Consider the following 13,685-nt stretch of genomic DNA (forward strand, 5'->3'; position numbering starts at 1 on the left):
TAATTCTAAGCCACATTCCAGGGACTATGCCACGTCACTCCAACTGACAGAATAGGGTTTACTGTCCTGACTTTCAGAAGCAGGAAGCTGAAGGTCAGTGAGGGTAAGTGACATGTCCAAGAACACAGGCCGAATTTGGAAGCAAACAGCTCCGCGGGCTCTGAGTACGTGCCCTCTCTAGAAAGCACTCCCCCAACTGCCAAGCTCCTCTCTAGATGAGTGGCAGAGGTTAGCCTGAGCAGGGAGCATGGTGCCTGCTCTCAGTGGGCTTCAGGGTATGACTCACTTTCCTTACCTTAGGGCAAGGGCTTTCCGTCCCCTCCTACGTGAGACCTACCGAGCACAAGGGCACCAAACAGGCACACTCCTCTCCATACAAATGCCACCCACAGTCTTTGGACAGTTGCCCTTCTTTTTCTTTTTAAAGAGAAGCATGGGGCATTACCTTACCTGTTCCTACCTATAAGTTTGAAGGACACAGTTGGTCCATAAGCCTCTCCCAGATTCCTCAACTTATCATCTTCCCCACTGACCTGTGAGCAGCAGCTGTGGAAGGGGTGGACAAAGGGGTGGACACCTGCTTGTTCCGGCCTGGTCTGGTTTATAACTCTGTAGCTACAAAACTCCAGGGGAAGGGAGCGAGCCGGGAAGGAAGATTGAGGCTTTCCACCAGGGAAAAGTCTTATACCCTTGAAGCTGCATAACACCACAGACTTCCATGTGTGTTGGGATTCTTCCCACCCTCCTAGGCCATGGCCAGTGACCACCAGGGCTCAGATCAGGCATGGGCAGTCTGACCCACAGAAGCAGGTACAGGGGTTAGAGGTAAAAAAAGAAAAAGAAAATCGCTAAACACCTGGGTCAGTGGCCAGATCTCTTCAAATGTAAGGAACACATCTATCTATGCAGAGAGAGAGAATATGGCATTCACTACTACAAGGAAAACGGAAAGAACCAGGGTTCTATGAAAATTTCTTTAATTTTATCTTTTGGAAATACATTTTTTATTTTTATTTCCACAATACAAAAATGTTAAATATCTAACAATGATCTACTGAAAGCAGATCTACTGAGAGAGATCCAGGGTGTTTTGCTGCTGCTGCGATCTGTTCACATAACAGGCTGCTACATGTGGTTGATTTGCCATGAATTTCACTCATACACGTCCGCACACACGCCACTGTACCCCAAACACAGACATAGAAGCGGGAAAGACAGGCGAAGACACCGCAAGGCGCACGCGGCACTATGTAAGAACAGAAATGACCTTTTACTTGGACACCTCCCAACAGAAGCTCAGATCTTCAGAAAAACAGCAGTTGGGCAATCCCCACGCTCCTTCATGGGTCCACGCTGTCAGGCATCTTTCTGCCAGAAAGAGAGGCCCAAGCGCTTCCTGGGTTCAGGCAGCTATGGGGAAGCTATGGGGAAGCAGGGACCCACAACCGCTTGCTGTAGCAGGACGCTGACCGTGACCTGCAATGCCCTGCCACCTGGGAAGCAGAGGACCGAGGAGCACCTCTCCAAGCAGGAGTACCGAACCCAGGCCATGACCAGAGGACCCGCATGTCAGCTCTCTCACAGCCACCTCCCTCAGCTGAGTCCTGGACACCTGGTGGAGCTCGTGCCAGGAAAGGTGGCACGTGAGTACTAGATGATTAGCTGGTTAACGAAGCACACATCTGTGACAGCCTACAACCGTGATGTTGTCAATAGTTAGTTTAGATTAAAAAAGGAAAAGGAGAAACATGGTCACAAAGATAAAAGCTGGTTTTTCAGGAGACACGGGGGCTTCGACCTTCCCACAGCACGTTTTATTAAGGTAAGTACAGCATGGCTTCAGAGGAGCCGCCGCTCTTCCTCAGGACAGCACCAGCAGTGTGCCCCTTGGGTCTTGGTTACCACGTGTCAGGAACTTCAAAGAGCTTGGCGGGGCTGTCTTCAGTGGTCCCTGGTAGGAAAGAGAAAAGAGCATAAGTGGGGGCGAGCACGGAGGCAGCGCACCCTGCGCCACTCCCTTGGTTGAGGGGGGCGGGGCCGCTGTACAGCGAACACGTCTGCGAAGTGCATAGATGGGTCCTGGCTATGGAGCCCAGTGCCCAGCAAGTACAGGCAGAGCCACAGAAACATCACAGTCACAGGAGGGCAGTGAACCCTCTGCTCTCCCAGCATGGCCGCCTGTTTACTGGTCTTACAGAAGATTTACAGTGGGCGGATGCGCAAAGCACCTCTCCCTTGTGCAGGCACACTGCATTCTTTACTAGCACCATGCTGGGCACTTACTTCATGTTATCTTCACAAAAGCCCACCACGGTGCTACTGATTGATAAATGCTTGTTACAGAGGCAAGAACACACTCAGGGGCAGGGACATGATAGCTCTCGCAAAGAGAAGTGGCTGAGAGGAGGTCCCTGCCGCTGCCCCAGAAGCCTGAGCTTCTCATTCTGGTGGTGCAGCTGGCACTTGGGGGAGAAACCTCAGGAGCAGGACAGGGTGGAGGGAAGCCTGTCAGTGGGGTCCAGAGATTCGAAAACGGCAGGAGCAACTGTAGCCTTTCCAAGGTCAACAGAGTTGGCTAAGGTCCTCCTCTGGGGTTGAAGAGATCTCTTCAGTTACCAAGTCTCACCCTGAGTCAGAGCCCTTCTTTCCCATCATGCCAATTTCTGCAACAGCAGTGGGGGCAGAGGAGGGCACAAAACAGGTGGGCTGGGCCAGGGCCATGCAGGCTCTGAAGCCCGGACAGCTGTACAGGGGCTGCCACGTGTGGCTGAACCATTCAACAGGGTGGCAGAGAACACCAGCAGAGCCTCCCTCCCAGCTGTTAATGCTCCCCTAAGGGACAGTCTTCTTCATGGTGCCTTAAATGCAGAGAGACTATTGAACACAGAGTGTCCCAAGAAGCAGGAGGGGGCTGCAGTCCACCATGGAGAGGCCTGAGAACGAGGAGGTCGAAGCGCATGCAATGACAGGAAGAGAATCCCTCCGTGAGAACCCCCTCCCCATCACCACTGCAGTAGGACCCAGAGAGTCCGGATGAGGAGAGCGGGAAGGACAACCAGCAGTGCCCTGGCTTGGGTCTCTCGGCTGTGTGAACGTGCGTGTCCTGGGACCCCTGATGCAGCCAACAGGACTACTCCTGAGAAGCGGAGATGAGCAGAGAGATGATCCATGTGAAGGCTCACAAGCCAGTTAGCAAAGGAAAAAGATGATTTTTTAGAAAGCGCCCTCTCGTCAGAACAATTAAACACACCATAGGTACCAGAGGACACATCAATAAGCACATCTTAAAAATTCACCTATCAAAGAAACATTGTAGTAGCTGAGTAGCCATTCAGAGGTAAGCCGCTGCAGAGCCAAAAGTGGGGAACCTAAGTAAACTAAAACCAGCTGAGAAGGAAAAAGAAGACAAACTGCTAAAAGCAACTTCAGTGTAATCCTCGCAATGTGCACCTGCCGTTAGTTGTGGCGTGTGTGAGTATGGCTACGAGCCATGGCTCCCGTGGGGGCACTCTGTGAGGACCGAGTCAGAAAGGATGAAAGGAGCAAAAGCTCTGGAGTGAGGCCAGGGCCCAACGACGCTCCAGCTGGGCTGCTCTGAGCAAGTCTCACTGCCTCACCTGCATCAGGGACCCGTGTGCCTGTCACTCAAGGCTGCTACACAGCAAAGGAAGGGGTTTTTTTTTTTGGTACTGGGGATTGAACCCAAGGACACTCGACCACTGAGCCACACCCCCAGCCTTATTTTGTATTTCATTTAGAGACAAGGTCTTGCTGAATTGCTTAGCGCCTCATTTTTGCTAAGGCTGGCTTTGAGCTTGCAGTCCTCCTGCCTCAGTCTCCTAAGCTGCTGGGATTACAGGTGTGTGCCACCATGCCCAGCTAAAGGTAGGCTTTTTTTAAAAAAATATTTTTTTAGTTGTCAATGGACCTTTATTTCATTTATTTATATGTGGTGCTGAGGATCAAACCCATTGCCTCACACATGTGAGGCAAGCGCGTTGCCGCTGAGCCATAACCACAGCCCAAAGGTAGGTTTTCAATGAACATTAGGTCCCTTCCCCTTGTGGAGAAAGTGGTCCAACATTTAACATGGCTGTGTCCCAGGAAACTGACAGCCAGCAGTCAAAAAACAGGCTAGTAGTTTTCTTTGCCTAAAGGAGATCCAGACCAGAGAGCTGAAGGTCACTGTGTGTTCTTTCCAGAACCTTCCAGAAAAGGAGAGCCACAGACCAACAAAGGATCTATCTCAGAGCTAGTGCATGAGGTGCGACAGTTTTCTAGAAAACACATTTTCATAGCCCTGTTTTATTTAGCGTGCAAAGAATCATTTAGAAATCATTTTTCTTTTAGCAGATACTGAAGGGCATCTGCCTCCCACTATTAGTGGACCTTACTCCACACCACGCATTATATACAAGATTAACACAGGCCATACATTTAAATATAAAGCCTGAAAATAGAAAACTACTGTGAGAAAACACTGGAAACATCTTTGCAACTGAGAGTCGTGCACAGATTTAATGAACTTTGGAGCCAGACAGCCCTGCACATGCGTGCTTCATGGTTTGACTTTGTAACCCCATGAGCCTCTCAGTTCCCTCCCTGTGAATGGGGAATAATGACCTCTGCATGTTATAATGTCTTACTGTGTGTCCATACGGACTACCCAGGACAATAAAGATCTGGCACCAGAAAGGATAATCTAAGAAAAACCTTGATACACTGTACTATATGAAACTTAAATTCTGCTTTTTAAAAGACACTGTTAATGAATGAAAAGCCTGAAAGAAAACATCTGGAAAACATTCAAGAAAACTGGTATCCAGAATCTAGATCTCAAGCACTGCAGCGGTCACATGATATACACTTCGTACAAACTCATCCAACTGCATCCCTGCAAGGGATGACTTGACAGCAGTGCAGGAGATGACTCCTGGGCCCCACGCGTGGTAGGCAAGTGTTTCCCACTGAGCCACCATCCCAAGTCCTTAAAAGCCATGACTCTTATTAGATACAAAGTATCTTAATAAAGCAGACCCTGTTAGGAATGATGTTTAAGAGGAGCCAGCAGGGATTTGGAGGAGGCTACTTGGAAGGCACTAGAGCCTGTGAAGGTAGAGACCAGCCTGAGCAATGTAGCAAGATCCCATCTCAAAAAACAAACAAAAAAATCAGGTGTCTTAATATGAAATGTTATATTAAAATTATTTGACCAAGATTTTCTAACAGGGAAAAAACGGGATACATACTGTAGAACGGGACACTCAGCAAAACCACAGGTGAATCCAACCACTTGTTATGGAAGATCCTCCGGGGAGCCACGCACGTTTTCAACAAGGAGATGCTCAAGAGGGAGAAACGGGTGGGCTTTCCATGCTGAGAAGGCGGGCGGTGAAGGGAAGCTTTCATAAGTTGCCAGGGGGAACAGAGGACCCAGACCTGCACACAGCGGGCTGTCTTGCGAGCCCAGCACCCACCTCCTGTACCATGTGTAAGCTGAAAACTTTTTTTTTTGTGGTACTAGGAATGGAACCCAGGGCTTCACACATGCTAGGCAAGTGCTTTACCACTGAGTCCCCCGAGCCCTTTTAGTGTTTCAATTTTGAGATACGGTCTTGCTAAGTTGCCCAGGCTGTCCTTGAACTTGTGATCCTCCTGCCTTAGCTTCCCAGTACCTGGGATTACAGGTGTGCACCACGGCCCCTGGATGAAACTACATTTTAACATAGCTATATTAAAAGGTTCCTTGGAGGTAGCTGGCTTCTTAGGTGACTTGTTAGCTGCAACTGTAGATGTCATTTTTGACTTTAATGAGACCTGTAATAGCATGAGAAGATTGCTGCTCTAAGTAGATTCCCAATTTTTATACTGTAACCCTAAGGGTTTAAGCTTGAAAAGTTAACAGGATTAGTCAAGACTCCAACAGAACTCATGGTTCTTGGCAAACATGTAAAGGTCTGATGTGCTGTGTTTCAAAGTGGGGGGGGGGCATGGGGTGCAGGAAAGACCTGGCTCAGTGTCTCTTTGCAAGACAGGGAATGACCATGGATGTCAGTGGGTGTTCCTATGGGCCACCTCTGTAGACACTCTAATTAGGTGTTGCTGGAACCTCCAGCTAGTGGACTGCCCTACATATTTTGAGAATGGTCAGCTCAGGCAGCATCTGCCCACCATGGTAGCTTTGACTTCCTGGAGAGGAAAGGGAGAACTGAGGCTGAGGTTTCTCTGGGCCCTGGCAACACCAAACACAGCAGAACAAGCATGTTATGGAAACCCATCATTTAACTTGACCTGGGAAAGCGACCACATTTCCCAGACAGTTCATTCCAGCATAAATGGCAGGCAGTCCTCACCCTTTATGTACCAATAGAGAACATATCTAACACTGCTCAGAGGGGCAGTGGCTGGCACAACCAATCACCACTCAACACGATAGACACAAGGGGGAGACCTGCACTGACATTTGCTTTTTGAGAACACAATTGAAACAACCACATTTGAGAGAAAAGTATTTGCTGAGCATATAATAAATATATAATAGATATATAATAGAAGTCCCCAAAAGGGATTGGTCACCTGGGCTTTTACAGGGCAACTTTATCATATGGAAATCCAGGCTGGCTGGTCTGTGATGCAGAAGAGCTGCAAGGAGTACTCACCTATTTAGAGACTTGGTCTCTACATCTGGATAAATTTGACCCCCCACAGAGCCACACAGGGTGTGAGCTCTGGAGCCAGATAGCCCTGCAGGTTTGAGCTTGGTGGTTTGACTCTGCAAGTTGCAATACTCTGAGCCTCACTTTCCTCTCTGTACCTGGGCAATAATGACCTCTAGGCCTTGTTGTGTGTTTATAAGGATACCCAAGATAATAAAGGATGCTTCTACCACATTATCAAGCACATAATATAAACCCAATAAGTGGCCATTTCTCTACTTAGGTCATTTTGTTATCTGCAAAGGGGTCTAGTCACTAACTCTGTGCAGCTTACACATCAGAATGTCTAAGAATATGACACTTTTGTGTGATATTTCCTGAGCTGAATTGCCTCAGGATTGCTACAGCACACCACATTCCATGGTCCTTGCCTTTACTTATTCCTTGGAAAATCAGAAATCCCCACAGGTGGGCCCTGTCCACTTTCCCTCTTGTGTCCTCCACACCTAACACGCTGGTGGAGCCACCTGAGGCCCTCAGCTTGCTCCCTGAGTACTGAAGCTCATAGCCAAGGCTCAGGCCACTTTCATTAGACACTCTGCAGCTCCTGAGCATGGCCTCCCATCCCTGGTACACTCCAAATACCTCTACAGATGTAACACGGACCTCACTGGAGACTGGGGTCGTAGCTTAGTGGTACAGTAACTGCCTAGAGAGTGTGAGGCACTGTGTTCAACTCTCAGCACCACATAAAAATAAAAAAGACCTCACTGGGGACAAGGGTGTGCTCACCCACAGGCCTTCCAGTCAAGGAACTGAACGAGCAAACCTGGTTGAGTCACAGGTCTGTCCTCTGCATCCTGCAGCGATGCTTAAAACAAATCAGGGAGGGGCCACTCAACGTCCACTTGCACCGTCCAAAGGCCACTCTGGGTGGATGGTGCTCCAGAAGAAAACCCAGTCATCCCAAGCTCTCTTGCTCAATCTCCCTTGCTCTTTCCCTTTCGGCAGTACTGACGAAGATGTACAAAATCCATAATTATTTTTTTAAGCTCAAATCTTTTGTGAGTGACAGTTTTACTGTCAATGGGAAGGGGGAAAAACCCTATTTTATTACAGTATTATAAGTTTAAAACCCTAAATAACTTATAGAAAGTTTTTACTTAAAATGATAAAAACAGGGGCTGGGGATGTGGCTCAAGCGGTAGCGTGCTCGCCTGGCATGCGTGCGGCCCGGGGTTCGATCCTCAGCACCACATACAAACAAAGATGTTGTATCCGCCAATAACTAAAAAATAAATATTAAAAATTCTCTCTCTCTCTCTCCTCTCTCACTCTCTCTTTAAAAATAAAATAAAATGATAAAAACTACAAAAGAGACTAATCTATTAATTCATTCTATTATTGAGTATTTTAATATTTTTAAAATTATGGTGGTATAGAAAAACAAAAGGCTTGGGGCTGGGGTGTGGCTCAACGGTAGAGCCTTGCCTAGCACATTTGGGGTTCTGGGTTTGATCCTCAGCACCACATAAAAAAATTAATAAACAAAATAAAGGTATTTGTCCATCTACAACTAAAAAAAAATTAAAAAAAAATAAAAGAAAAAACAAAAGGCTGTGACTAAGAAAAGAAAAACTGAACAATACATGAGGAAAGGAGCTATCAAGGACAGAAACAAGGGCAAGACTTGCTCAGGGTGGTCTCTAAAGGCCAGGCTACCATTTAATGCATGACTTTTTTGATATAGCATGGCAATGGTAACGAGGTACCAAATCTGAAGATCACAGAGGCTATAGATTAAAAGCTTCTCAAAACTCATTTGAGGGAAAGGAGGGGAGGCAAGTAAAGGGTGAGGCCCAGGTTCAAGGGAACTGCTAAAATATATAGTCGAGGCCTCAACCAAGAGTTTTTCTGTTAAAACTAAGCTTCAGCCTAATGTATAAAAAACATGCAATACTTCTGCTGCTTCTGTGACTTCATTAATATCAATGAGTTCAGAAAGCTCACTGCAGTCAGATCAGGCCATGTGCAAAAAAGGAATTAATTAAAACAAAGGGAATTCTTAGCGTGGGTATGCGTCAAGTTCCAGCGCCTGACTCTGCCTTCCTTTGATTTGACTGTTAGAGCTGCTAACCGGGGCAACTGTCATCGTGAAACAAAGGAGAATGATAATTGCGTCTAGGCCACATCTCTCTTACCCTGAGTACACAACATGGTCCCCGCAGGACAGGTCAAGGGCTCCATGACCTTGGACAAGTCACATACCCTTTGGGTCTCTGTTTTCTTAATTGTAACATGGACAATGAGTACCTCACAGATTTCAAAGGAAGAGTATCAGGCAGGCCATGAGGAAGCAGTGTCTACGGCTCCTGTCGCTGCTGCTTGACCACGTCCCTCAGCAGCAGGGGATGGCTGACAAGAAGCTGCTCCGGGCCCTTCCTTTAGCCTGTGTAGGGTCTGTGTGCCCCAGAGTGTGTTAGGATGTGGCCCTGGCGGGTCTGGGGTGGAGAGGATCTGGGGTGAGGCTCTGGCAGGCTGGTTCTCCTGGGCTCTGCTTCTTGCAGCTGCAGTTTCTGAGAGCTTCTTACCACTTGGAGCCAGGCAGACATCTGTATCACTAACCCCGGGACGATGATTCCTCACCTCAGTGTGGTGAAAATCAAGTGAGGAGAGAAGGCGCCTGCTACAGTGTCTGGCGCGGAGTGGGCTCTCGACACGTGCCGATTTCCTATTTCCTGGCTTCTTATATAATTCTGCTTATGAGAGAAATCCAGGTTGCCTGCTGCTCTGCTGGGGAGAGTGTAAACTCTGCTGCTGAAGAACACACGTGGGAGTAGGCTCTATGCAAATTCAAGTCACATTTTAAACACTGAGGCTACGCTAAACACATCAGCAAAATCTCTAAACCACGGGAAGTGAGGTTATCAAAACGGACTTTAATGAGACCTCACCAGAGCTTTTTAGGGGTCCTCATATTAGAATACATTGCCCCTAAAAATTCCCGATGCAGTGGAAGACGACATGGCTTTGCCATCAAGTGAAGTTTTACTATCCTTTCCCCCCAAACACAGGTTTCTAGAGCAGTTAAGGAGCACACAACCCTGGGGTTTCAGCAAGATCCCACACACACCTGCTGGAGAAGGCTCCTTCTTCGTTCTTTTTAATTTCTTGGCCTTTTTTCTTCCCTCTGAGAGGGACTCTGCACAGGAATCTGTCTGCTCAAGCTCAGAGTCCGAAATCTCCCCCGATACTCTGTCTTCTCCTGGACTAGGACTCAGATTTCTCTTTCCAACTCTGCTGGTAGCTGAAAAGCTGAAATGCAAAAAGTGGGACAACACGAAAGGTGTTAAGAGGAGCAGGAAGATACTGAATCCTCGAACAACAAACCAGCCATCAGCAACTGCTGCCTTCGTGGGAAAATCCCAGGAACTCAGGTAAAGGTCAGAAGAAGCTCTGCGTGCTACGCTGTACACAGGTACACACAGATCTAAGCTGTTCTTAATGGCAAAGCTACTGTAGCAGAAGAGTAGAACAGGAGAGGAGAGCTGCCTAACAGAACAGTTTTGATTTCCTGAAACCAGAAGGCAGCAGGTTTACCTTCAGGACAAGTGGGAAGACACAGAGCAGGACTGAAGAATTTTCCTGTCCACCTGCTCTCACCCCGCTGGAAACCGTAACAGTCACAAAACACCTTACCTTCATGCAATTCTATTCTCTCCCAAAAGGTTGGCTTGTTAAACTTATAGTTAAACCTGGCATCATTTTTTAAGCTTTATAGGATTTGACATAGTAAATTAAATCAGATTATATATTCTGATTTTCTTTAGGAAAATATGTTTCCTGAAATATAACTTGATAAAATAGTCCAAATGGGCAGGGAGTCCTGTCTCTTCTAAATGGGTCCTGTAAATAGATTTTTTAATTAAGAAAATCGATTTGTTTTGTTTGTTTAAGTGCAAATTACTCCATCTGACCAGAGACAGGGGCACAGGATGAGAGAAAGGGAGAAGATGAACACACTCCTATCAGCTTCCCTAGGAAGTGAGTCCTTAAAAGCATTCCCCACGACAACGCCACCATCCAGTTGTTCCAGTTGCTCCAGGTTACTCCCATACTGGCATCTTCTCTGAACTTGACAGTTCACTTCTGTGAAGAGGAGGAGAAAATTACTTCCCTGGTTCTTCTTCTAAGCTACAGGAAGCAGAAGAGAGGCTGAGGCGCACGGCCCTCTCTAGGCTGGCCAGGATTTATGTGTCCCTGCTTTGTAGCCATTTTCTTGAGGGGCTATGAAGAAAATGGCAATATCTGTGGGGAATGAAGGGACTGTTAAAAATTCATGCTAAAGTTTACTGCTGAAAACCTGATAATGCCTTCAAAAAGGTGTTCTACAGATCAAAGTTTAGCTGATTTTTAGAAAATGTAGAAAGCTCAGAAGGGGACAGTAAGAAAACAACATGGACTCACTCTTCTTCTTCAAAGGGGAAGAGGCATAAAAATTCCTCTGGATTGTAAATTCTGGAACCTAGTGGCTGCTGGGACATATATTTATTTATTTTTGGTACTGGGGATTCAACCCAGGAACACATAACCACTGAACCACATCCCTAGCCCTTTATTTTTTATTGTGAGACAGGATCTTATTAAGTTGCTTGGGGCCTCAATAAGTTGCTGATGCTAGTCTTGAACTTGTGGTTCTGCCTCAGCCTGCCAAGTTGCTGGGATTACAGATGTGCGCCATCGTGCCTGGCCTGCTGAGACATATATATTTAATGAAAACTCAGAAACATTGGCATTAAAAATATCTAATGAAATACAAAATCTAGAAATAGCCCCAAACGCATGCAGAAATCTATGCATGATAAAGGTGGTATCTTGAATTACTGGGGCAAAGATGAACTTCTTTACCATGATGGTAGGATAATTGGGAAAGATGCAATTAGGCCAATGCTTCACACCATGCAGAAGAGTCAGTGCACAATTGGTCAGCTATCTAGACATGAGAGCTGACATGAAAAACTTAACTATACAAGTTCTAGAATAAACTTGAGTTAATTCCTCCAGTCAAATTTAGAAGAGGGTTTTTTTTTTTCTTTTCTTGCTTTTTTTTTTCTTTCAATTTTTTTTTAAATCAAGCCCAGGGCCTCATACATGCTAGGCAAGTGCTCTACCACTGAGCTAATCTCTCAGCCCTAGAAAAAAAGTTTTTAATACTGTGACTCATAATTCATAAATTTGACTTCATAAATGTAAAAATCTTTTTCATGGCAGTAATGAGCAAAGTAAAAAAGACAAATGACAAAGCAGGAGATAATAATGGCAACATATGTCACAGACAAAGGGTTGATGTCTCTAACATATATATAACTCAAAACTGAAGAGACTGAATACTCCATGGAAAAATGAGAAAGCTAGAACAAGCAACTCACTCCACTCTTACATGTACATACATGCACACAAGCACAGACACTTCTTAAATATGTGAAGAGATGTTCACTTCCATTCATGATGCATAATAAAGTGACTTAAATATGGTTTCTCACCCACTAGATTAGCAAAAATATCCAGTCTTGCTGATATACTGTGAGAGAGACTGGGGAAATGTGGCAATACTTAATAAAACCACATCTGCATATGTTTAGTAGTCCTGCTACTAGGAATTAAAAGGATCCACCTCCAATAATGCAGAAACACAAAATGCAAGTACATATGTACATGTTATTTTTTACAGCATAACTTGTAACTGCAAAATATTGCAAAGTGACTAAATGTCTAAGCATAGGAGACTGGGTGTATATATATGGTATGTACTATCAATTACGTGCAAACAGTTACAAAAAAGAATGAAGACCTTAAGGAAGTGAGAATGAGGATGGAGTGATTTCCAATAAAAAAAAATTGGAAAAACAAAGTACAAAAGAGCATCATATGGTACTGAACAAATCAGTAAATGTGCTGATGTAGCTGGAATGAGGGAGGGCAAGGAGAACCCTGTGGGATGGATGGAACTGGAGACACAGGTTTGGGCTTGTGATTTCTGTAAGTATGTGTTTATATGTTCATATTTGTACATGTATACATACATGACTGTTCACACATGTATCTATAGGTATATATCCATACACATAGCTTACAGCTCTGTCCCCCAAGAGGAGTGAGAACCCAGTAGCAAGTGGTGTACCAAGTGTTCGAACTTAGTTTCTACTACCATCCCACTAAAATGGGACCAGGGTCCTTAAAGAAGTGGTTCACTCCAGGGTTGAGATGCTGTAAAATGAATTTGAAATATCTCATAATACCAAAAAGACACTTCAAGAAATGATGGGGCATGTCCCTGGAGTCCATGGAACTAGACTGAAAGGGCCCCCACTGGCCAAATCTAGGACAGTGTGAGCACCAAAACAATTAAAGGGCAATAAAAAATTCTGAACTACTGGGAAAAGAATGGGAACCTGTGTATCTACATCAATACATATGGAAGGAAGGGAGGGAGCAAAGGCTAGAGGGAGGGACGAAGGGAGAGAGGGAAGGAGAGAGAGGGGAAGGGGAAGAAAGAATGGTAAGGGGAAGGGAGGAAAAGGAGGTGGAGAGAATGCTGGTGTGTGTACCCCAACATGACTAATAATACATTATCAGACTATTAAAACAAGGCAGAAGATGTCCTGCCATTAACAAAAATGTCTTGTTCGATAAAACTCTGTCTCCAGCTGCCCAGGCTCTCAGCCCTGGAGGTGGATGCAGCCTTCTTCATTCCTCAAAGCCTGAGCCCTTGCTCCTCCAGTGGTCCGCCCTCTCACTCAACCAATATTCCACCAACATGGTGAGCACCTCCAGACACCCTGAACTCCTTCCTATTCCTTCCATGCCTACCTGTCACAGATCCAGCTTTCCTCACCCACTGTCCCTGGGGGCCCACACTATCTCCCCACCGCCCCGGACACTTGCAATAGGGTCCCAAGTAGCCAGTCTCCCTTTCCCTTCTAATTCACTTTTTCAAATATTGCTGAAGTTCTTCCAAAGCAGAGATTG

The 13,685-nt window shown here is 45.9% G+C and overlaps 1 protein-coding gene across 1 annotated transcript in view; it reads right to left on the bottom strand.

The window, feature by feature from the left end:
* Nucleotides 1-1,021: 1,021 nt before the first annotated feature.
* Nucleotides 1,022-13,685, bottom strand: part of Parn (poly(A)-specific ribonuclease) — a 140,934-nt gene continuing 128,270 nt past the window's right edge. The window contains exons 23-24 of the mRNA XM_076839752.2: nt 9,790-9,971; nt 1,022-1,951 (exon numbers count right to left, since the gene is read on the bottom strand). Coding sequence (XP_076695867.1) covers nt 1,899-1,951; nt 9,790-9,971 — 235 coding nt within the window. The 3' untranslated portion in view covers nt 1,022-1,898. The remainder of the gene's footprint in view (nt 1,952-9,789; nt 9,972-13,685) is intronic.

This window comes from Callospermophilus lateralis, chromosome 19, assembly GCF_048772815.1.
Source record: "Callospermophilus lateralis isolate mCalLat2 chromosome 19, mCalLat2.hap1, whole genome shotgun sequence".
NCBI lineage: Eukaryota > Metazoa > Chordata > Mammalia > Rodentia > Sciuridae > Callospermophilus > Callospermophilus lateralis.